Below are 23,036 nucleotides of genomic sequence, written 5' to 3' on the forward strand. Positions count from 1 at the left end.
ATTCTATGTGGGCATGTGGGGGGAATTCTATGTGGGCATGTGGGGGGAATTCTATGTGGGCATGTGGGGGGGGATTCTATGTGGGCATGTGGGGGGATTCTATGTGGCCGTGGAAGTGGATATGTGCTAGAATTGCTGTGTGTAGGGGATGAGTTCACTGTGCTCATAAAGAGAGTTAATTAAACAGAGTTTACTTTCCCTAGGATCTGGTTAACATCCTGAATGCTAAAATGTCATGCACTCAGTAAACAACCAGCCTTCTCAAATCTGAAATGAGCCATACCTTACAGCTGGCTCTCCTATATGGCAGGTATGTTGCCTTAGGGACAACTCAGAGCAGTCATTCCAACATGAGAAGGGGAAAGACGAATCTCACATTCTCCTTCTAAAGAAGCCAGATCTGTACTCTGGAGGCAGCACCGCTTGGCTTGCAGTGTTTTCCATTTACACTGAAATTCTAAGCTACAGGAAAATAGCATACAGATGTGGCGCTTTTGATTCGAGGAGACTCTCTCCTGCCAGAGTCTATGGTCAGGAGTATGGCCACATTTTAAAAGTATTAGCATATTTTCACAAACTATCACTTATGCATAGTATAAACAATTAAAAAAAATAAGGCATGGGGTAATAAAAACCAACACCACTGAAGTATCCATCCTTCAATGACAAATCAAAGCAGTGAGCACTTGTTTGCTTGTTTGTTTTTGAGACAGGGTTTCTCTGTATAGCCCTGGCTTTCCTGGAACTCACTCTGTAGACCAGGCTAGCCTCGACCTGCCTCTGCCTCCCCCGAGTACTGGGATTAAAGGTGTGTGTGTATGTGTGTGATTTTATAAACACTTTAGCCATCCATGAACTGCTTGAGAAAGAAACAAATCATGGGTGCTCCTCTAGTGAGCAGAGTTAGTGTTAGTACCTCCCCAGATGTCAGCAGCTGGCTCCCTACCAGAGTGCCCACAGTTAACCCAGGGCATGCATGGCTGCTTGGATGGGTGGGTGGCTGTTTTGATTTCAAGTAACATACACAACACATGAAGTTTCAGACAAGAGATCTACTGTGGTACAAAGGATCAGGATAAAATACTTACAATTCAAGACCTGAAATACTGTAAGAATTAAAATATGAATTTCACATTTTGTTTAAATATTTGTCCCTAAGGGTTGTGGTATTATTTAGAAATACTATCTTTCACTTTGTGGAAGAAGCCTTAAATTTCTCTCTTTTTTAAGTTACCTGCTATTTTCCTTTAGAAGTGTACTCTAAATGATATAAGTTCACCTCCTTCCTTCTCCACAGATGCTGATCTTGTACACTTCTGGCATTGTTTTAACTTTATTAAATAGCATTGCCTGGGTTGTGAGCAGTTATATCAGAGTATAAATTTATGAAGTGACACATTTTTTAGGACCAGCCATCTCTGTCAATTTACTCCATAATAACACATTCCACCAAATTAAACTGCAAAATATTTCCCACATTTGTTTTACATTCTATACATATGGCTTATGAATAGCAAGCTTGATGAATTCCAGCTGCTTTAGATATGCAGGCCAACTCTTATATAACCGATTCCTTTCCATTCCTATTGTAGCCACTGAGGCCCATTTTAAGCAGGCCACCTGGTAGGATAAACGACCGTTACAAGAAGGAAAAGCAACACAACAAGAAACCCCAGAACAACACTAAAGAAAAATCAGCCTGCCTAATGCAAGACTACTTTCCCCAGCTATGTGACTCTTATATTTCTAAGAAAATGGGGAGCAACACGAAGCTTTTGGGAAAGTTACATGAAAATTTAACCAAACAAGCAGCGCCACGAAGCAGCATTTTTCTCATTTATCTGTTGGAACAAGAACATTAAAACAGCTCACACCATTCATGTGTGTTGCCCGTTATACAGACGGTTCAGCCTCTCCTCAACCTCCCCACACTCTCCCGCTTCCACGCAGCTGGAATTCATCAAGGATGGAGGAGCCAAGTCAAATGTTGACCCCACCCTCCTCCTCCATTTTAAGGCCCCTTCAAAGCCAGTGCACGGATCGAGTTCAGTTTTGCCAACAAAGCCTGCCATACTGCCCTTTAAGGCTCCAGTTTGGGGTTTTTATAACTGCGCAAGCTTTGATTTGGGGTCAAATCTTCAGCTACACCGAGTTCCATCAGTCTGGGGAACCCTTCTGTGACAAATCCTCACCATTCCTTTGCTCTCGGAGTTGGTCTTTTTTTCTTTTGCGTGACCCCTCTGACATGTCCCATAACCAGCTCTGAAAACAACTTATTTCCCTTCCAAGAAGGCCAAAACAGAGCAGCCACTGTGGCCATCCACACACATTTCCCCTGACACTTGCATGCCCCATAGACTCCTTGGAATGGCCAGCAGAGGGTGGCCATCCCAAGATGCACAGAATCATGCTTGTCAAGACAGCATGCGGGAGCAGGGGCTAGGCATGCGGGAGCAGGGGCTGGGGAGACAGGCGACACAGAAGAGCCGTACTAGGGCACAGAACTTACTTTGTTGCTCCCCTGTGCGTGCAGCCACAAGGAAGGAAAAAAAGAGAGAGAGAGAGAGAGAGAGAGAGAAATATGTTAAACACAAATTTATTTCAAAATTATGAGGTTTTCCTTGCTAGATCAGAATCCGAATGGATAGCTGAACCCTTCGATAACTTCCCATTGTGTATATCCAGGGCTCAGGCCTGAGCCCGAGAGTCCGTGTAGGTCGGGTGAGTGAAGTCCTGTGTTTACAACAGTGTGGCGATATTCCTCCATTGCTTTCTACTCAGAATACTTGGGGTATGGGAACCAAGCCAGAAAGAATTGGTTTGAATCGGTAATAAGTGAACCGCTAGCATAAAAGCCAGAGAAGTTAGTGTGCTGGCTCGCCTTTCCTGACAGCCCCTCCTCCGACATGCCAAGCACTGGAAAATTTCATCAGCCATTACTTTTTTTTTTTTTTTTTTTTTTTTTTAAACAAGCACTGCATCCTTGGTTTCAAAGAAGGTGGTGGAATTAAATTCTTTCTTTCTTTCTTTCTTTCTTTCTTTCTCTTTCTTTCCTTTCTTTCTTTCTTTCTTTCCTTTTTTCCTTCCTTCCTTCCTCCCTTCCTTCCTTTCTTTCTTTTTTGAAGAAAAGAAGCAAGTACTGAGGCATGGAGTGGGTGGTTTGGGGTAACAGAGAAAGCAGACCAAAGATACAGACTCCTTCTGAGCTTCTCTTTTCTGTCTTGGGTTGGCATGGGAAGTCAAGACTGTAGAGTGGGGCTTTGGCCAAAATAAACAGTACTCCACACTCAGCAACACGGATCTGGAAAGGTTAGTCACCAAAAAAAAAAAAAAAAAAAAAAAAAAAAAAAAAAGTCATCGACATTTCTAAATGCAAATACTGTGTGTGGAGACAGGGCATCCAGGGGCGAGTGGCAGCCTGTGACTCTCTTGTTGTTGACCGAAGCTGGGAGAGCATGATTTACATCAAACAATTGAACTCACATATGGCCTAAGAAAATAAAACGGTGATTCATTGCTCCTAGAGCAGCCCAAGTCCTTGCAAGGTCAGTTCCTGTGGGGCAGATGTGGTGGGATGGGAGCCCAGAACAGATCTGAGCAGCTCCTCACAGGGGCCCAGAAGAAATGCCTTGCTGAGATGTGAGGTTTGCAGAGAACTGTGAAAGAAGTGTGCTCATCAGAGGGAAAGCCTGGGGTAGAGGCCTGCCCTTTACATCTAGGTTGAGGATGTGAGGGGGGAAACACACCAGGAAACATCCTGAGAGAGTAGGAAGGCAATGACCCGGGGAGAGGGTTTCCTTGAGTTCCATGTTGACTGCTGACCTTAAGAAAACCATCTTTCCTAGGGACCATTGCAGCCATTGTATTTAACAAGGAAAATATAAAGGCATTGATAAAATCCTATAGAGGTTTCTTTAATACCGGGCTGCCACAGTACAGCTGTTTGCACACTAGTTTATCAGATGCATAAATAATGACACAAGAATGAATGAAGAAAAAAATAAACAAAACAAAACCCCAGAGGAATCCTTTCTAGAGGGGATGCCAACTGCTCAGTAAGGCAGTAAAGACCCCACTGGGGATTTCACTATGGGTAAAAGACCATTTTTGAGAATAATGGGACCCTGGTTCTCCTAAGAAGAACAATATTGCTGGAAATACCTCAGACAGATGGAGTTTATTGCATTCCACAGCAGAGCAGCTTTTGATCTAGCAAATCAGTTTCAGGAGTTCAACGAAGTGTTTCTGGACACTTGGGAATGACTAGCTTCCCTGCTCAATGGCAGATGGCTCGAGTAGCAGCAACAATGATGTCACTGTGTAGGAGGCCCTGATCCTTAAATAAGGCACAATGGAAGCAGAGAACGTGGCGTGGCCTGGCCAGTTGCCGGTTCAGTCAGCCAGCTCCCAGTCATCTATTTGGTGACAGCCATGGATGGCAGCTCTGAGTGGTGGATAATGTTTTTATAATGCTCTCCATTACTCTTATTGACGATAGCTTACGTCTAAATCCTTGAAAGTGTTTTTCCATGGAAGGATAACTAAGACCTTTGGAATTGGACACACAGCTGCTCAAAGTTCTGGGAGAAACACTGCTGTAGTAGTGTAGTGGGGTGTCAGACCCTCCCACTCCTACACAGACTGTTGGTTGCAAGGTTCTCCCTAAGTCTCTCAGTTTCTACCTGCTACAGGGCCCTTCTGGCTGGCATACATCACCCCCTACCTTAAACTTCTCTAGCCCAGGGGCTGGGCTGCCCTCCCACCAGGTGCCCTTTTCTATATAATCCAGCTACTTTGGTGAGCTTGTCATGCTCGTCTACTCTCTTGGCCAGTCTCTTGGCCCAGGTTGCCTGGCTCGGTCCTTAGCTGCTCTCTCCTCTCTCTTCACATGGTCCAACTCGTCATGGTTATGTCCACTCTGCACTCTCCCAGAGGTCCCTGCCTCTGCCTATGTCTCCTTTTTATCTGCAATAAACTCTCTTCTCTGCCATACCAAGGTGCTTTCATAGCCTCTCCTTTTGTTCTTTCTTTCTTTTCATTCAATTGTATTAGTAAATGTTTGTAAAAGTCTATGACCATTTCTCTTTTTTCCTTTGGGGGAGACATAGGGACCCTTTCTTTTAACTTTTTCTTTGACACAAGGAAAAAACACTGTAGACTCTTCTAAAAGTAACATTTCTGAGGTACCAAAGGGACCTCGGTAGAAGATGGTTCCATCTCAGGTTGGTTATAGCTGCAGCGTCCTGAGTTCACAGGAAAAGCTGGGGGTCAGAGCTGTTTTGTTTTCTACCATGAGGTTAAGTTTCTGAAGGAGCAGTTTACACTGGTTCACACTGGAGGAGGAGGAAGATATCTAACAGAAACCCCTCTGTATAGAAGTCTGTGTGTGTGTGTGTGTGTGTGTGTGTGTGTGAGAGAGAGAGAGAGAGAGAGAGAGAGAGAGACAGAGTCAAAGACAGAGAGAGAATGTTTTACAGGAAACAGAAACCTCTTAAAATGCTCTAAGGTTTCTTAACTGACTTCACACCAAATCATTTCCAGGGCATCCCTGGACCTCACATTGCCTTTTTCCATAGCTGGAGGGCCAGCTTCTAAAGGCAGGCGTGAGACTTTTGGGTTGCCTCACAGCCTGTGGGCTAAATCCTGTCCTCCATTTTTCAACCTTGGAGTTTGGCCTGTTCCACAGGCACTCTTAGGACTCCCTCTAAACAGCTAGGTTTCCTAGACAACAGATAAGAAATCCCTCTCTCTGATACCATCGAATCTGACTAATAGCTTCCAAAGAATATTTAGCCATACAATTGAGAATTGCAGCTTTGTCTGCACATTCGGGATGCCAAAGAATAATAAAGGCTGAGCCCTGAACACAGTCACCAGTTAAAGGCAAGGAGCTCGTGGTGAGACACCAGAACCTTCTCTCTGAGGAAGGCACTGTTCAAGCTTAGAGAAGTAGAAAAAACTGGAGAATTAGCGGAGGTGCCTAAGTTTCAGGACTAATACACAGCAGCGTCAGGATTTAAACAAAGAATAGATTTGCTCCCATTTCTACCCTATTCCGTTGTGCACTTCATGGGTCAAAGAGTTTGAATTTAGAATTCCTTAATGTCATATTGAAAACCAATGACTGGTGTTTAAAAGTCATGGTTTATCATATCACGCTCCTCAGATCAGATTCATACTTATTTGTACTAAAATTTAGGAGGCATGCTTATACACATGTGTTGGTAAACAGTCTTTTGAAAGTTTTAATAGGTCCTAAGCGTTGGTACATGTGCACAATTTTTATCTTATTCTGAAAAGTTAGCTAGAGATTCCGCTAAAAACATCTTTATTTTGAAACTGTGTAAAGCCCTGTATACTCAGCAACACACAGTTTTATAGTGGTGATAACGTCAACTTAATAGCCTAAGGAAGGAGAATTATAAAAAACAGGGGCAGAGGAGAATGCTTTGTTGGCAAAATATCTGCCACATTTACATGATGACCTAAGCTCAGGTGCCCAGTTGGTGTGGGGTACTGGGGTATGGTGGCACAGGGGTGTGGTGTACAGGGGGTGAGTTGGTAGAGGCCTGTGACTCATGATGGAGAAGTGGATCTCTAGTAGTGACTGAGCCAGGTAGTCTAGAAAAGTTGGTAAGTTCCAAAGAGGAAAAGATGGTTAGGAAAGGTAAGGAATAAAAGAAGGATGCATTTAAAAAAGAAAATCCCCCAGAGACACCATTTAGGAGACAAGAAACAGGGTCACGGAACATTTTGAAGGAAGGGATAGGAAATGATCTATTATATGGAGGCAACAGAAAACCTAGTGGTCAGGTTATTTTAAATGTACTTGCAAAATCTTAATAGATAAACGAACTGGTCTCGAACATCATTTCATTTAGATTGAGTGATGGGTGCTTATCTAAATGATCAAACTTTTACAGTTCTTTAAGAATGATGGAAATAGGAAACTTTTTCTCCCAGGCTGGGGAGCTGGGTGACTCAGTCATAATTCCTGCCTCACAACCATGAGGGTCTGAGGTCAGATCTCTCAGAACCCAAGAAAAAAACCAGGGCTGCTGTCATACATGTCTGTAGTCTAGCAAGACAAGATGGAAGGCAGAGACAGACAGATCCCTTGTGGCTTACAGCAAGCTAGCTTGGTCTAATTGGTGAACCAGGCCAATGAGTGATTCTGTCATAGACAAGGAGGGAGGCATCTGAGGTTCAGCTCCCCATGTTGTCCTCTGACCTCCCCCCCCCACACTATGTACATACATGTACACCACATATACACACATATGCACCTATATCTAGCCAGCCCCACACATGCCCTCCACAGCTTAAAAATAAGGATTTCCCCTCAAGTCAACTTTAGATAGAAAGCAGAACCGTTTCTTTCTAGTGGACCAACTAACTGATTTGTTAGGAACTCAGTGACTGTAGACACGAAAGCAAAACATACTATTCACAAGTCCTAACATTTTGCTTAATAATATCAGTCTTTGGGTTAAGGTGATATCATCCAATCTTCCTACGTTATGGAGGACTACCGAGAACAATCACTGCTAGATGTAACTGAGTGTGTTCACAAAATGAAATCGGTAGCCGAACAGCTGCCTTGATGGATCCCAACAGTTGGCTGCCATTAGACATCAAATGCCAGGCAACTGAAGAGGACCCGAGGGACCACCCAGTGCACAGGAAACACCAACGCCATTCTCGAAGAACTCTGAGAAAAGCGACAGTTGGAGCACACTGCCGACTTTAGTTTCCCGGTTTGTCTTTTGATCCACTGTAAAGATCTATGCATCTCCATCTCCTATGTGATGCTCACAAGTGTACATGGATAGGCACATGAAAATTCCACTCAAAGAGTCAAAACAAGCTGCATAGCACAGCTCTAAGGTGGAGGATTAGGAGAACACTTAGAAGGTATTTCTTAGCTTGCTTTCTTGTGTAGCTATGGATAAACCCATGAAAATATCCGATTTTTAAAAGAAGATCATGGAGGGGGATAAATAACTTTTTTCCACGATTGTTTTTCCTTCACAAACATGTATTGCATGATTTAAGTATGTAATTATTTCACTTAAAGGGGGTGTAATTTACAAAGTCATAATATAAAACATACTTGGATGTAAGGAAAATATACATGCAGACATACAAACATGCATATATTGGATAAACTACCAACTATATGCAGAAAATAAAAAAACAGCAAAATATTACAATTTCATGAGGCTATAATATTTACAGTGTGTGTATGTGAGTGTACACATGTTTGTGTATGTGTACATGTTCATGTGTGTGTTCCTGTATGTTTGTGTAGGTCAGAGATCGATGTCAAGTATCTTCTATGGTTGATTTCAGCCTTATTTTTTTTTTTTTTTTGAGACAGAATATCTCACTGAACCAGAAGCTTGCCAATTTGGCCAGACTGGCTAGCCAGAAATCCCCTGAGACCCTGCCACACCCACTCCCCTAACAGTGAAATTACAGGTGCAAAACACCAAACATGGATTTGATGTAGATTCTGGAGATTTTTAATTCCGGCCTACATGCTTGTACAACACCGTGCTCTCCCCAGTCTTCCCAGGCCCTCATACAACATTTGAACCTTTGTTAGCTACTAAGGAAAGAAGTTTATAATGAAAATGATAATGACCATAATAATCATTTTTATACATGAAGATAAGACTGCTCCTGGGTGCCTGTCTCCTTTTGGGTTATCTATGCGCCATCTCACTGTGTTTTACTGGCCACACTCTAGGGGACTTACAACCAGCTTTGTCTTAGAAATGAAAGTTGGGGAAGATAAATAGGCCAGGTACTCTCCCAAACTCAAGGTTTATGAGTTTGTGAAATTTATACGGAGGTGGTTTGACATTTAGTGCCTGTGCTTGAATAACATGCCCTGCTTCTCGTCACACCCAGCCCCACCGGTCTCTTATAGATGTGTCCTTATTGTCATATGCTGTGTCATCATTGGGACTGATACCCTCTCATGGCTTCTCATCTTAGAGTGACATCCGAGCTGTTCACCATTACTTTAGGGCTATATCATCTGGTCCCTGAGCACCTTCTTGTGAGCCAGCTGCTACTGTGTGCTTTCTTCAGAGTGCCTAAGCACATGCACCCACCTCGCTGCTCCTCTGTGGCCTTGTGGTTGGCTTGGCATTTGTTCTGCCTCTGCCAAGAATTCTCTCCACTTTATTCCCACCTCTTCTCCAAGGAGCCTACATAAAGAAGCCTCATTCTTTTCTAAAGTAGAGCTAAAGTAAACTAAAGCCACCTTACTTTTCTAAAGTAAAGCTCCTCTCTCTTACTGACTTTTCTTTGAACTTAATTGTCCCCAACCCTGTCTTCCATTTTAACATTGTTGAGACAGGATCTCACTCAGTTACCCAGATTGTCCTTGAGCTTGTCCAGTAGCTCAGGGCAGAATGTAGATGTGTTAATTTTTTTTGGCATCAGCCTCATAAATAGCTAGAGCTGCAGGTGCATGGTAGCTCACTTACTTCAAAGAGAACTTAGCACCCATTTAAACAATGCTGTACAATCATGGCCAGCTATGCACCCATATAATGACCTTATGGGTCAACTATCTTCCTGACGCTTAGGATGATGAAAATCATGGGCTTGGAATCTTTGGTGCATGTAATTAAAAAAAAAAGAATTAAGTACAAATGCACTTTAATACAAAATATAATATGTAAGTAAACATTCTATAATTAGTGAGTATAGAAGTATAATGATTTGCAGTCTAGACAAGTGTCACTCAGAATTTTGAGAACTGTTGATATAAAGTCTTGAGGAAAGGATCTGCCTATGGGAATATGTATATGTACACACTAAAAGGACAGACAACAGAAATTGACAAAGATACACCTGGATACATTGTCAACAAGAAATTGTCAGATTTAATTTCCCTTTTGAGGGCACAGAGCTTATTTGAAAGATTCATTGCTTTAGGTACTAACTAGAGAGGGATGGAATCAAGGGGGGGTGTCTAAGTTTGAGCTAAGATAGGAGGGGAACACCTTTTTGTACAAATCTTGATTCTGCCCCTAGAACTTCATTAAGTTCCAGTATGCCCCTATGGATATGAAGCTCCCCCACATGCTGAGCATTCTAAGTGTCCCTCTTTGCATCCATGTCAGAGTTTGCCTTGGAAAGACTTGTACCCTACTTGGAGCATAGAAGAAATCCCACTGTGCACGATCAACCCTAGAAACATAGCCAAGTAGGAACTGGGAGAGTCATGCTATAACAGATCCTCAGGGATCAATCTTAGCAGGATAGGTCTACGAACAGGCATGGATCGTGGCAAGATTTAGAGAGCAGCATGTGGGTAGGGAGGGCAGGAGGGAGAAAGGAAGGGAGACAGAGAGAGGAAGTGGCCTGCGGAAAGGAGAGGGAGAGACAGAGTTACACAGAGAGACACAGAAAAAGAGACAGAGGGAGTGGCCTGGGGATGGGAGGAGAGACAGAGATACATAGACAGAGAGACAGAGAGAGATAGAGACAAAGAGACAGAGAGATAGAGACAAAGAGATAGAGAGAAAGACAGAGAGATAGAGACAGAGACAAAGAGAGAGAATGTGAAGGCTGGCACACTTCTATGTTGCTTGGTGTGAGCAAAGACAGCAGAGGGGCTTCTGAGGTCTAATTTCAAAGGCGCCTGTGCAACATTACATTTTGTGAAGAGCACGAAGACAAGGTCTGTTTATTAACTTGGAGGAGAGAAGTGTCTCCCAGACACTTGAAGTATATTAATAAAGATAAGTGGGAGAGCTGTGTATTTTTTCTGTTCTTCACACTCATAGTGACATTATCCAGAGTCTGAACCAGACATAACTGGGGATACAAGTAATACTGGCATGGTAAAAGAAGCTTTTAGAGAAATAAGTATGCTCTAAAATGTAAATATAAATATAAAATGTCATTATTCTGATGGCTGGTATACTCATACTATACCAGCTGTAGAATACTATATAGAGGACATCAACTTTTTAAATAAAATTAAAATACTTCTCTTGGTCTAAGAGGACATATGGTGACTAAGAAATGAGATAGTTTTCTGTAACAAGTATACTCATTAGCCTTTGAAGAAACCTGATTGAGGAAAAAGGATAAAAGTATATATGTAAAAAGAGCAATGAAGCGTCTTTAAAAGGGGACAAATTAAGTCACAGAGAATACTCGTTTCACTAATATACAGAAACTGGTGCATTTTCTTCAACATAGCGCACAGTGATTTCTTTCCGATAAGAAATATATCCGACTTACTACAGATTTATCTGGATAGACCCCAGCTCTGAGCAGAGACGCTTTCCAGCTGTCCACGTCTTCCTGGGAATCACAGGCCAGCTCCAGGAAGCGATAGTCTTTGTATACATTCCTAGAGTTAAAAAAAAGAAAAGAAAAGAACCAAATATGCATTTAGCTAAGAGCTAAATTCAAAATGATCTCAGATCGTTGCAGACACGGGTGGCAGTTCAGCAGGGTAGCTCTCTGAAAACCACTAGATGCAAGCATAAATGACTTGCTGTATTTTAAAATAACAAATGAGCTCTACTGTGTACTTCTCACAGGATCCTTTTTAAATAAATCATACAGTGAAGATCTCACAGTTAACAGGGATGAGATCTAAGAACTAAAGAGCCTGTAGAAAGAGAACATCAAATTTTTATATAAAAATGAAATCTTTCTCTTGGCTCAAGCATGTAGAGGTAGGACACTGATCCAGCATGAGACAGACCCTGTGTTCAATTCCCAGATTCACAAAGACCAAAGACACACCAGAGACTCTTGCTATGTATGCTGGTGGGCAGCTGTGCTCTGGAGAAAGCACTTGCCATTGTCCAGTGATTAGGTCAGTTTTCGTAAGCCCTTGTGCAAATCTAGTTGATCAAATAGCTTGGAAATCTTGGAAAAGTACAGTAATGGGCCCATGATTTTGGGTGACATGAAAAAAAAAAACCCAACAAAGAAACAATGCCTACAACTTGCTGAATTCAGAAGACAGATGTTCCTCAAGGTGTGACAAAAAAGCATGGTCACTGTGACAGGCAAGATGCCTTTTGTTGTCACTTTATAACTAGGACAATATTTTATATTTTCTTCTGGATAATAAAACAACACATAGTATGTAATCAATTCCAGTATGTGAAATTTTGGAACTAGACAGAAGAATGAAAATAAGGATAACCATCCAGGTTCCACTACTTAGAGATGACCTTGTTTCTTATAGTTTTCCATTCTGAACATTTTTGATGCAGCTGAAATTCACTCATCTTTCCCTTCTAGCGCTGTCTTAGTCCCGGAGCACTGGGGTCTCCAGAATGCTGGGGTCTCCTGCTGCAATTGGGCTGCCCTTTCACTTTCACCAGAAGTCTCTTCTGGCCTCTCTTCACAATGCCCACCTTCAACTCTCTGCATGACCCTTTCAACTCAGGGCTTCAGCGGCCCCCAAGGCTGCACCTTTGCCCATTGCTTTGCCTTGGCCTCTCACAATGGCAAGCCTCAGTTGCTCCCCAAGACTCATTCATGCCTTCAAACCAGTACCACCTGAGAGTCGGACACTACAAAGTTCAGCTGTCAGCACAAGGTACAGTCTTGGCTGCCCCCTGAGCACCGCATCTCTGTGCTGACCCTAAGGAAACAGCTGTAGAAGATCTCACCTCGGTGATGCTGGTCTCTTTAATCCCTCCTAATTTCTCAGCTCCAGATAACCAACATGAACTGTCCCTGGTAAAGCAACTCTTATTAATAGCTGATTCTTCAGCCCCAGCTGACCAGAGCCACATAGTCTTAATTTAAATATTGAATGCCCCCAATGGAGAATTTGCCTCCCTCTAAACCTTCACAGGCCAGGCATCTATCATTTGCATTTCTTTCAGCAGCATCCAGTGATTTTCCAGGCCAGGTTTGAACAACAGCTGAGGAGGCACTGGAAACTCAACTATTTTCTAGCCCAAAGTAACACGGTCAGGTCTGTCACAGCAACACCTGACAATCCAATTTCTGTCACAGGATTTCTATCCGTGTGATGAAACACTAGAACAGAAAGCCTCTTGGGGAGGATGGGGTTTATTTCACTTACACTCCAGGTAACAGTCCACCATTGAAAGCTGTGAGGTCAGGAATTCAAGCAGTGCAGGATTTGGGCAGAAGCTGATGATGCAGAGGCCATTAAAACCCTCTACTGACTTTCTCCCTATGGCTTGCTCAGTCTACTTTCTTACAGGTCCTAGGACTATCAGCTCAGGGATGGCACCACCCCCAATGGTCTCAGCCCTCCCCCATCAATCACTAATTAAGAGAATTCCCTACAGGCTTGCCCACAGGCCAATCTCATGCAGGCAATTTCTCAACTTAGGTTCCCTCTGCTCAGCGGACTCTAGCGTGCATCAAATCGAGACAAAAGTAGCCTGGTACATGCTCTATTAATTTTATGTTCCTCTTTTTCACTTACTGTAACACACAGCCATTTATATGGCATAAAATCTTTATTATGCCATGTATTATGATGGAATTATGATGGCATAGCATTCATCAATATGAATGCATAATGACTTGCTTAACCTTCTAGAGTAATGAAATCATTTTATTTTTGCTTTTGCCATCAAAATGATATGTCGCCTGTGACTGTCACAATTCCTGCTATTGCTCTTCATTTTTTTTTGAAGGATTTCTACAGTTACAGAATCAAAACACATGATCATTTGATGGACACTTAGTGATATTACGTCATGTTTTCAGAAATAAATAGTTCAATTTCAATGGATACTAGCACTATTTTTCTTTTTTTCGTTTCTGCTTCCTCTTGTTTGACTTGCTTTCAGTTGAGCTTAACAGCCTCTATTTCCACCAACTCCAGAAGGTGCTCACATGTTTGCACCTCCTGTCAGGAGTTTCCCCGGTATCATACTCCCTGTTGGCTTCTCCACTTGAGTACCTCAAAGAAACATTATTTTGAACAACTCAACTGGTGATTTTCAACTTGGCTTTTTCTACTGTTCCCATTGCCGGCAGCCATGGCACAACCAGATATGAGGCAGATAATTTTGATATCTGCACACCACACTTTTGGTATCTTCCATTCCTCACTTCATTTTACCACCCAGGAGCACCTTCCTTTGAGATCTGCCACCACCACGGCATCATTGGCCTCCTCACTGGCCTCCTCATTGGTCTCCCAGCATTGTGTTTCTCTTTGCATTCACTCTATATACTCAGTCACGTGGCTTTCTGAAAATATGGCTCAGCTAATTTACTGTAATGGCTATCTGCACTTAGGAATAAAAACTGCGGGAGTTGTCTTAGGGTTTTATTGCTATGAAGATATGCCAGGACAACAGCAACTCTTATAATAGAAAGCATTTACTTGGGTTTGGCTTACAGTTAAGAGGTTTAGCTCATCGCCATCACAGAGGCAAGCATGGTGGCACACAGGTAGACATGGTGTTGGAAAAGGAGCCAAGAGTTCTGTATCTGAATTGGCAAGCAGCAGAAAGCAATTGAGCTAATGGGCCTGACTTGAGATTCTGAACTCTCAAAACCCAACCCCAGTTCCACACTTCCTTCAACGAAGCCACATTTACTCCAAGAAGGCCACACCTCGTATGTAATAGTGCCACTCCTTATGAGCTCCTGGGGTCTGTTTTCACTCAAACCACCACAGGTATTATGTTTACTCACAAAACCTTCTAGCTGGGAGCTGCCTTCCTCCCTGGAACCTCTGTCCATCCTTTTCTAGCTATAATGTCTCTTTAGGTTTCTGAAAAGTGTCAGAAGTGCTGGGCATACAAAACACTGCTTTCTGCCCAGCTCTCTTTGCACAGCAGTTGCCCTAACTGAGGGTCTCGGCTCAGCCCCTGTGTACACAGGCATCAGCTCCCTGACATCCCTGCCAGGTCAGCTCCATTACATGGTCACTTCCTACTCAGCTTCCTTTTCCTTCCTACTTCTTAGGGAAGTGCTGATTTCAGAATTAATTTTTTTCTCTCCTCCATCTTCTAGCCTTTCCTCCTACCCTGCTTCCCTCCCCTCTGGAATCATTCACAACACTCTTTTTGTTGTTGTTGTTTATTCTGATGAACGTCTGTAATTCAATTCATGTGGTAGACATCATGAAGATGGTGAGTGCATCATGATAATGCTCATCATTTTACTCCCCAGAGGATTTTGAAAAGATTGTGACTTAATTTTATTCTGCTTTCTCTCCACTCTCCACACAAGTGAACTATATCTGCTGCTCTCAAGTCATGCCAACATCAGGATTGGTGCGAGTGCAATAGGGTGGTATGTGAGTGAGAGGGTTTTCTTACTCTGAGCTGGACCAGAGCTTTTGCCTACACCAGTGCTCCAGGACAAGCAGGTAGCAGACCTTCAGCAGTACTGTCCCTTAATGATGGCAGAACTGTTCAGTGTGCCCGATCCTCTGGCTCTAAGGCTTGGGGAACAAGATTTCTCTACTCAAATGCAGAAGAAAGACATCCCCCACCCTGTGTGATAGATGGCACATAGACTGTTTCCCATCCATGGTGAATGGGACGTTGCCTCTGCTTTGCCATGTTCATGGGAACAGTTTTCTCAAAGCACCTAGATCTGAACCTCTGCCACAATGAACCAATGAGAACAGAAGCACAAAAGATCTGACAATCAGAGAAGGAAGGAAGGAAGGAAGGAAGGAAGGAAGGAAGGAAGGAAGGAAGGAAGGAAGGCAGGCAGGCATCAGAAAGAAGATGCTTTCTGCTTTGGGGAAAGCAGACACTAGAAGAGTAACAAGGACTTGACAAGGTACATGGACAGACCTCCTGAAATTGTGATATAGACAGCGTAAATGCTGAATAGATACTGTAAGAGAGAAGGATAGATCTCTTTCGAGATTAGAATTTGCAGTTTTGAAGATCCAGTGATGGAAACAGCCTAAATGCCCTTCAGCTGATGTGTGGATAATGAAAATTTCATACATATACACAATGGAGTATTATTCAAAGAATAATGATGACATGAAACCTGTGAGGCAATGAATAGAGCCAGGTAATATACTGAGGTTACCCAGAGCAGAAAGCCAAGCACCACACTTTCTCTTGTGGATTCTATCTCTGCATCTTTAGATGTCAGTATATCACTTGAAGTAACTGCAGATACCAGGAAAGTAAAAAGGGACCATGGGGCGTGGGTGGGGAGCTCTAGAGATAGGAATAGAAGGGAAGGTACAGGTGCTTTGAAGGGGGAAAAGGGAAAGATGGGAGGAAGATTTACCTGGGATATGGGAGAGGGAGAGCAACACAGATGGAGAAAAGGGAAGGTGGGATACATAACAATTAGAGAATATTTACAAATATACAAAATCAGCTACCATTCAGGTGACAACACATCCACAGTGCTAGACTTGACAGACTTGAAAAATCACATTCTTTGCTCCCAAATGATGGTAGGAAGAAGAGGGAGAAGAGAAGAAAGAAGGAGTTTCTAAAAGAAATAGTGCAAGCCAGGCATGATGGCATGTGCCTTTAATCCCAGCACTCAGGAGGCAAAGACAGGTGGATCTCCAAGTTTTAGTCCAGCCTGGTGTACAGAGTGAGTTCCAAGAAATCCTGAAATCCTGCACACTCAAATCCTGTCTCAGAGAATGCAGAGATGAAAATGAAAATGAGATGAAAAAGCAAGTGAACCATATAACCATGGATGGTTCTTATATCCCAAATGAATCAAGAATATGACTTATGTAGAAGGTAATAAGATGTCTAAACACTTCCCATCTCTGCAGTGGGGCAGTGGGAAAGCTGCAGGGGACTGGATAACCCTAGATGTTTTTACTACTTAGGAAAGAAAGGAAGGAAGGAAGGAAGGAAGGAAGGAAGGAAGGAAGGAAGGAAGGAAGGAAGGAGGGAAGGAAGGAAGGAAGGAANAAGGAAGGAAGGAAGGAAGGAAGGAGGGAAGGAAGGAAGGAAGGAGGGAAGGAAGGAAGGAAGGAAGGAAGGAAGGAGGGAAGGAAGGAAGGAAGGAAGGAAGGGTCAGTGTCTATAGGGAAATCCTAAAAGATTGGAAAATCAAAGCAGATCATTCATGTAGATTAAAAGGATCAATAAAACAGCCAAGGCACACATGACACAAAGGATACACACATCCACAGGTGTTCTATCATCCTGGTAGCTACTATACATGATTCCAAACATGGGGAAATGGGGGAAAGAAGTGTGCAAGATTCGCCCCCCAGCAAAGAAGAAAGGGTCCATAGCTCCAAATATAAAAGAAACCGAGAAAACATCTAAACCAGATGTTTTATGCAACCTAACAATGATATATCAGAGTATGAAAGAAATTAATAACATGCTAATAACAAGTACTACTGGAATCTACTCAGAACTAGACTATCCAAAGCCACAACAAAGCATATACTACAGGTCAGAGAGATGGTCCAGAGGGCAGAGGCACTTACTAACAGCTCGGCGACCTAAGGTCAAACCCACATGATAGGAAGAGAGAGTCGACTACAGAAAAACATCCTCTGACCTCCACATGCACACCATGGCAGCCACATGCCCCCACATGCATGCTCATGCACACATATACACATACATACATCAACTACAGCACTATGATTAAATGAGTCACTTTGTGTAAAAGGCCCGTATTAACTTCAGGGCATAAAAAAAAAATCAACTGATTTTCACAATAGCATATAGAAATTGAAATGAGAAAATAATTTACACTAGGAGTAAAGCCTTTAAATTGTATGGAAATAATTAATTTGATTATGTGGTATCCAAAGCTGTAGCAAGTTAGTGTGTGCAAGTATTCTACAAATAGTAACACCTGGAGGTGCTAAACACCACCTTTAAATAGCTCTGTGAATTTCTAAGTGACTCTCCATCAAATCCTTAAAAATTTTTTCAATGAAGATGTTGATCATATCTTTGGTAGCCTTATGGATACTCTTTGCCCTGAAGTCGTTGTTGACAGTAAAAAACAGATGCCAACATTTGATTATATATTACCCCGATGGGCTCTCACTTTTATTTGCATTTACCCAACATTCACATTTCCTTTTCTTTCTTTTTTCCCCCCTAACTTTTATCTATTTCAAAACACCTATTTGTTGAAAACTCCCAATAGTAAATTGGATTCCATTTTTCATCCCAAGCTGTAAACCATCACCTATGAGTAAGAACGTCTCTCTGATGTTTATTTCTTGCCATGGCTGTATGTTTGCTTTTGGGTTTGTCATGCTGAGACACACATGGCTTTAAAAAAAACAACAACTTTATTTTACTATTTCCTTTGTTTGTGTGGCTTTGACATTTTTCAGCCGTTCTCAGTTCTAGGCAAAACTGATCATCTTCCAGTGTGCACATCTTGAGTTCGTTTTTGTATACTTGATGCTCAGTCATAAAACCATCACCCCTTAGGGGCTGGAGAGATGGCTCAGCTGTTAAGAGCACTGGTTGCTCTTCCAGAGGACCCGGGTTGATCTGCAGCACCCACAAGGCAGCTCACAACTGTGTGTAACTCCGGTTTAGGGAGATCTAATGCCATCTTCTGGCCTGTGTAAGTGCCAGGCATGCAAGTGGTACACAGGCATCCATGCAGGCCCATACACATAAAATAAAACTATACAATAAAATAATAAGATCTGACTTATCAAGCTGCCCCTTTACTGCAGAGCATTGGCTGAGTTGCCTAAGTGTTGACCTAGTTATTTAAGTACAGCTGTTGACTTTTAAACATTTGTCTTTATTTTTACTTCTGTGTTTTGTTTTGTTTTGTTTTGTTCTGTTTTGTTTTGTTGTTGGTTTTTTTTTTTGCTTTTCCATTTAAGCAGTGTTTTTGGGAGGAACTTTGTATTCATTTTGAGGAAATATTTATTGTCAGGATTTCCCCATTTGGAACATTTTCCCTCGGACTCATTTCTTTACAACACAGCTGGACCTGGACGTCTAGATTCCAGAGGGCACAACACCTGCTGTTTCCCAGATGCAGTGGTGAGTCAGGCCATAGGGGCTTCTTTAGGTTATTCTTGCTAGTATGCAGGGGTCATTGATATATATTTAATTCAGTTCAGTTTATGAGTTTTACAAGCAGTTGACAGATATCTCTGGTGTTTTTGGCTATTGGGGTACAGCAATTGATGGAGCGAAGCCAAAGAAAAACCTCTCTATCTCTCTCTGTGTCTCTGTCTTTCTCTGTCTCTGTCTCTTTCTCTCTTTAACCATCTTATGAGAGAGGCCATCCCACTAGATCTCTAAGGCTACCCTGAAAATTGGGTCAAAGAGCTGTTTTCATAGATGAGGAAATATTCAGAGAGAGCTGGGGGACTTTCCCTGAATACAGGCCAGCTAACCAGTAGACCCAGAACCTCCCCTAGCCCTTGGCATATGACCTCTCTACAGCAGCTGTATGGGTGAAGAAATACATTAATGGATGAAAACACAGTGGAGCAGACTTAGTCATGTTTAAAATCATGTAGGGTTTTTTTTTAAATTTTTGACCAGATCTTGATTTATTTTTATAGAAAACACAGGATATAAACATTGAGATAAGCCACAAGAAGTAGGGTGCATAATTTCAGAGAAGCTGGGAATCAGCTCAGGGAAATATACTGTCCATGACCAAGGATAAAAGTTCACTCTGGGAAAATTAGAAAGGCTACACCTTTGCTCCAGGGCAGAAAGGGGGATAGGTTATTTAAAGAGAATAAAACAATACATTGCTTTTAAAGGATCTCATGAAGCCTCTACTGTTTGTCCAACTTTACTACTTAGGCTTCCAGCTGGAGCTCTTTCCAGCACACAGCCAAGGCTCCTTCGAGATGCAAAGGTGTGGGGTGGGCAAAGCTGGAGACTGTTGTCTGGAGAGCCCATGGCCAGCTGGAAGGCAGGAGCAGCGCAGTCCGTACAGACTTTCCACATTCTCCGCGAGGCTCCGAGGAATCCATTGGCTCCACCACACTGACCTTTCTCCAGGGTATTTTCTTTCAGGGGTTCTTCACACGGAAAATCTTATTTTTTTTCCCCCTTAAAGGACAGCCAAATTCTTGAGAGGGAAAATAATTATCTGGTTGAAACATTAGAAGAAGGTCAAAGGCTTCTGGTGGCTTTGGCAGCTTTGTCTCTACCCGTTTCTGAAGCCTCGCCCTGGGCTGTGTCTAGACCGCCAAGGCGAGTTGGACACAGGTCTGAAACACTGAGCTGGCCGGTTTACTGGAAGGCTCATAAACTCTGCTCAGGAAGCTCCCGGGCTCTCACCACATGCTGTAGCTGTATAGATAACCCACAGCAATTTGTACCAAGTGCATTTTTTTGTTTAGTCTATTTCAGCTGCAATCATGCAGATATGAGCTTCTGAATGACTCTGCTCTGAAACCAAGTTATGCGTCCCACAGCTTGAAGAACTGAGAAAGTGGTTGGGGTGCTGAAAAGCGAGGGAGGGAAAGGCTCAGCCCTTAGGTAAAAGGCTTTTTAAGTGTTCTGCTGAAGCTAACAAGACCGCAGGATGAGCTTATGTTTTGATTAGACGTGAAAAAAAGATGTTCTTACATGTCAAAAGAAAGTTCCTGGCTGTTAAAAAAAAAATAAAGTTTAATTCCCTTATTTCTTTTCCATGTCTCTTCAATCATCTGACACCAGCTATTAAAAAATTAAGAACAGTGTTTCAAAATAATCTCTTAACAGATTCCTTTTTATAATTTCTGAGGTGTTTGATAAAATAAATGCTTTTAGGAGTGGGATTTTGCTGGGACCCAAGGTCTCCAGATAACTCTAGAGTTTAACACACAGCACCACGTTGGTCCCAGGCAGGCTGCACAGTCTGACACGGAGAGGAATGAGCCCAGGTTTCTCTTCACCGCCAGCCATAACTATTAATTCCAGTATCTGTGATTCTGGAAGGTCAGTCATGCTGTCTAGCTAACTGGCAATTCGTGGCTTCTAGCAAAGTCAGGCCATATTGTCACATGTTTATTAATTTTTAGTCTTAAGAGTTCACAAGACATACATGGCATAATTTCATAAACCGTAGACTTTACTACTGAATTTAAGACAGGTTTAATTTATTATTAAAAATCTTGACTTAAGTTGGGCATGGCAGCAAAAGATCTATAATATCAGTACACGGGAGATGGAGGCAGGAAGATTGTGAGTTTGAGGCCAGTCTGGGCTACACTGAGACTGTGACTGAAAGAATTCATGGCTTTATAAGCATAGCTCACAACCTTTGGAAGCCAAGAAAGTGTGTGTGTGTGTGTGTGTGTGTGTTTGTGTGTGTATGTGTGTGCGTGTGTGTGCCTGTGTGTGTCTGTGTCTGTGTGTCTGTGTGCATCTGTGTTTGTGTCTGTCTGTCCCAAGCCTTTCAGTGTCCAAGCCAACTCTTTAGTCAGTCTCTACAAACATTTCTTAGATGTATTTCCTAGACAGTATAGCATTTTTGGTTCTATGTTACATCTTAATACGGTTTTCTGTACATGAGATGTGAGCAACTGTCACAAACTTCTCCATGAAATAGCATACATATGCAGTGAAGGCATTCAATGCATTTTTTTGCCATTTTTCTTGACAGTGTACTTTTCATAATACAGGTTTGGTAAACACAGTAATATACAATAGATAGAATATGGCTAGGGCCATGAACATCAGTTAACAATCTACTCTGTACTGTTCTCTCTCTCTCTCTCTCTCTCTCTCTCTCTCTCTCTCCCTTCTCATGTTGTCTGTGGAAATCAGAGGTTCACATCATGTATCTTCCTCTTTTCCTCTTCACCTGCCTCCACTTCTTTTTTTGGAACATGGTCTCTCACTGAATCCAGAGCTTACCACTTAGGCACAAATTTACATAACAGTGCATTTACATACCAATAAAATCACCAGTGAGAAATTCAATTTTGTTTTCCTTTTGAAAATCTGGACAACTCAGGCTGGGAAATGATGGTGCATGCTGTTAATCTGCCATTTAGGGGGCAGAGGCAGGCAGATCTCTGGATTTAAGGCCAGCCTGGTCTACAGAGCAAGTTCCAGGACAGCTAGGGCTACACAGAGGCACCTTGCCTTGAAAAAAATTTATATAAAATAAAACCTGGAGAACTCACTGTGGGCTTTTGCCGATGACTGATTCTAGAAGCTTCTGTGATCATGGCTTCCTTTATAACCATGTTTCTGCACACACCTGATATACCAATCTTGGTAGACCTCAACTCCCTCTTTCATCTTCCCTTTCATCATTTTTCTATTAAAACATCAAACAAATAATATTTTCCTTCAACTGCTGCATCTGTGGTGCTAAATGTGAAAAACCAGAATTGTACCGTCGTTCTCCCTCCAAACTTAGATTTTCAACTGTCAAATTGGCACCACCGTTTACAGACATCTCACCATAATTCTATACTAAATATTTTCCACATCCCAGATGTCCCTAGGTTTTCTTACCTGGAACTTTTCACTGTTCATAGTTAGTTGATTACCTTACTTCATGCCTTATGAGGAACATATAACCTATCGATGAAACTGATCGCCACTCTTTCCAACAAATTCACCAATCACTTTCATTCACAGCTGCAGAGTCTGCCTCTTGACAGAGCTCGGATGATGAAATGGCCAAGCCATCAGCTTGTGCTCTGTGGGCCTTCTATTCTAATGCCTAGTGCCACATACTATCTTTCTTCCTATAATCTCCACTGAACAGTTTCTTCTTTGTACTCCTTGATCACTTGTATAACACGCTCACAGGCCTTAAAGACAAGCATCTTAAAGCATAGTCTCTGTCCCCTCCACTCTCCAGAACTCCCCTACTTATAACAAATTTACAGCAAAGACCCTGAATGCTTTCCTTCATTTCCTCCCTTCATTTCTTCCTTGGGGTTGCCCCAACCCTTGTCCCACTGCCATGAGTAAAATGATCCTGCTTTTCTATTATACAGCTTTCATCCAAGCATGGATTTATATCTATCTATCTATCTATCTATCTATCTATCTATCTATCTATCTATCTATCTATCTATCTATCATCTATCTATATATCTATCTTATCTATCTATCTATCTATCTATCTAT

At 42.3% G+C, this 23,036-nt stretch overlaps 1 protein-coding gene across 6 annotated transcripts in view; it reads right to left on the reverse strand.

Annotated features, from left to right (window-relative positions):
* Window positions 1-23,036, reverse strand: part of Dnm3 (dynamin 3) — a 477,887-nt gene that overhangs the window by 80,675 nt on the left and 374,176 nt on the right. For 3 of the 6 annotated variants that reach the window (XM_029538405.1, XM_021198991.2, XM_029538406.1), the window contains 2 exons: window positions 11,272-11,383; window positions 2,510-2,521 (listed from right to left, as the gene is read on the reverse strand). In XM_029538405.1, coding sequence (XP_029394265.1) covers window positions 2,510-2,521; window positions 11,272-11,383 — 124 coding nt within the window. The remainder of the gene's footprint in view (window positions 1-2,509; window positions 2,522-11,271; window positions 11,384-23,036) is intronic. The other 3 variants (XM_021198990.2, XM_021198992.2, XM_021198994.2) reach the window with 1 other exon arrangement.

This window comes from Mus pahari, chromosome 5 (assembly GCF_900095145.1).
Source record: "Mus pahari chromosome 5, PAHARI_EIJ_v1.1, whole genome shotgun sequence".
Taxonomy (NCBI): Eukaryota; Metazoa; Chordata; class Mammalia; order Rodentia; family Muridae; genus Mus; species Mus pahari.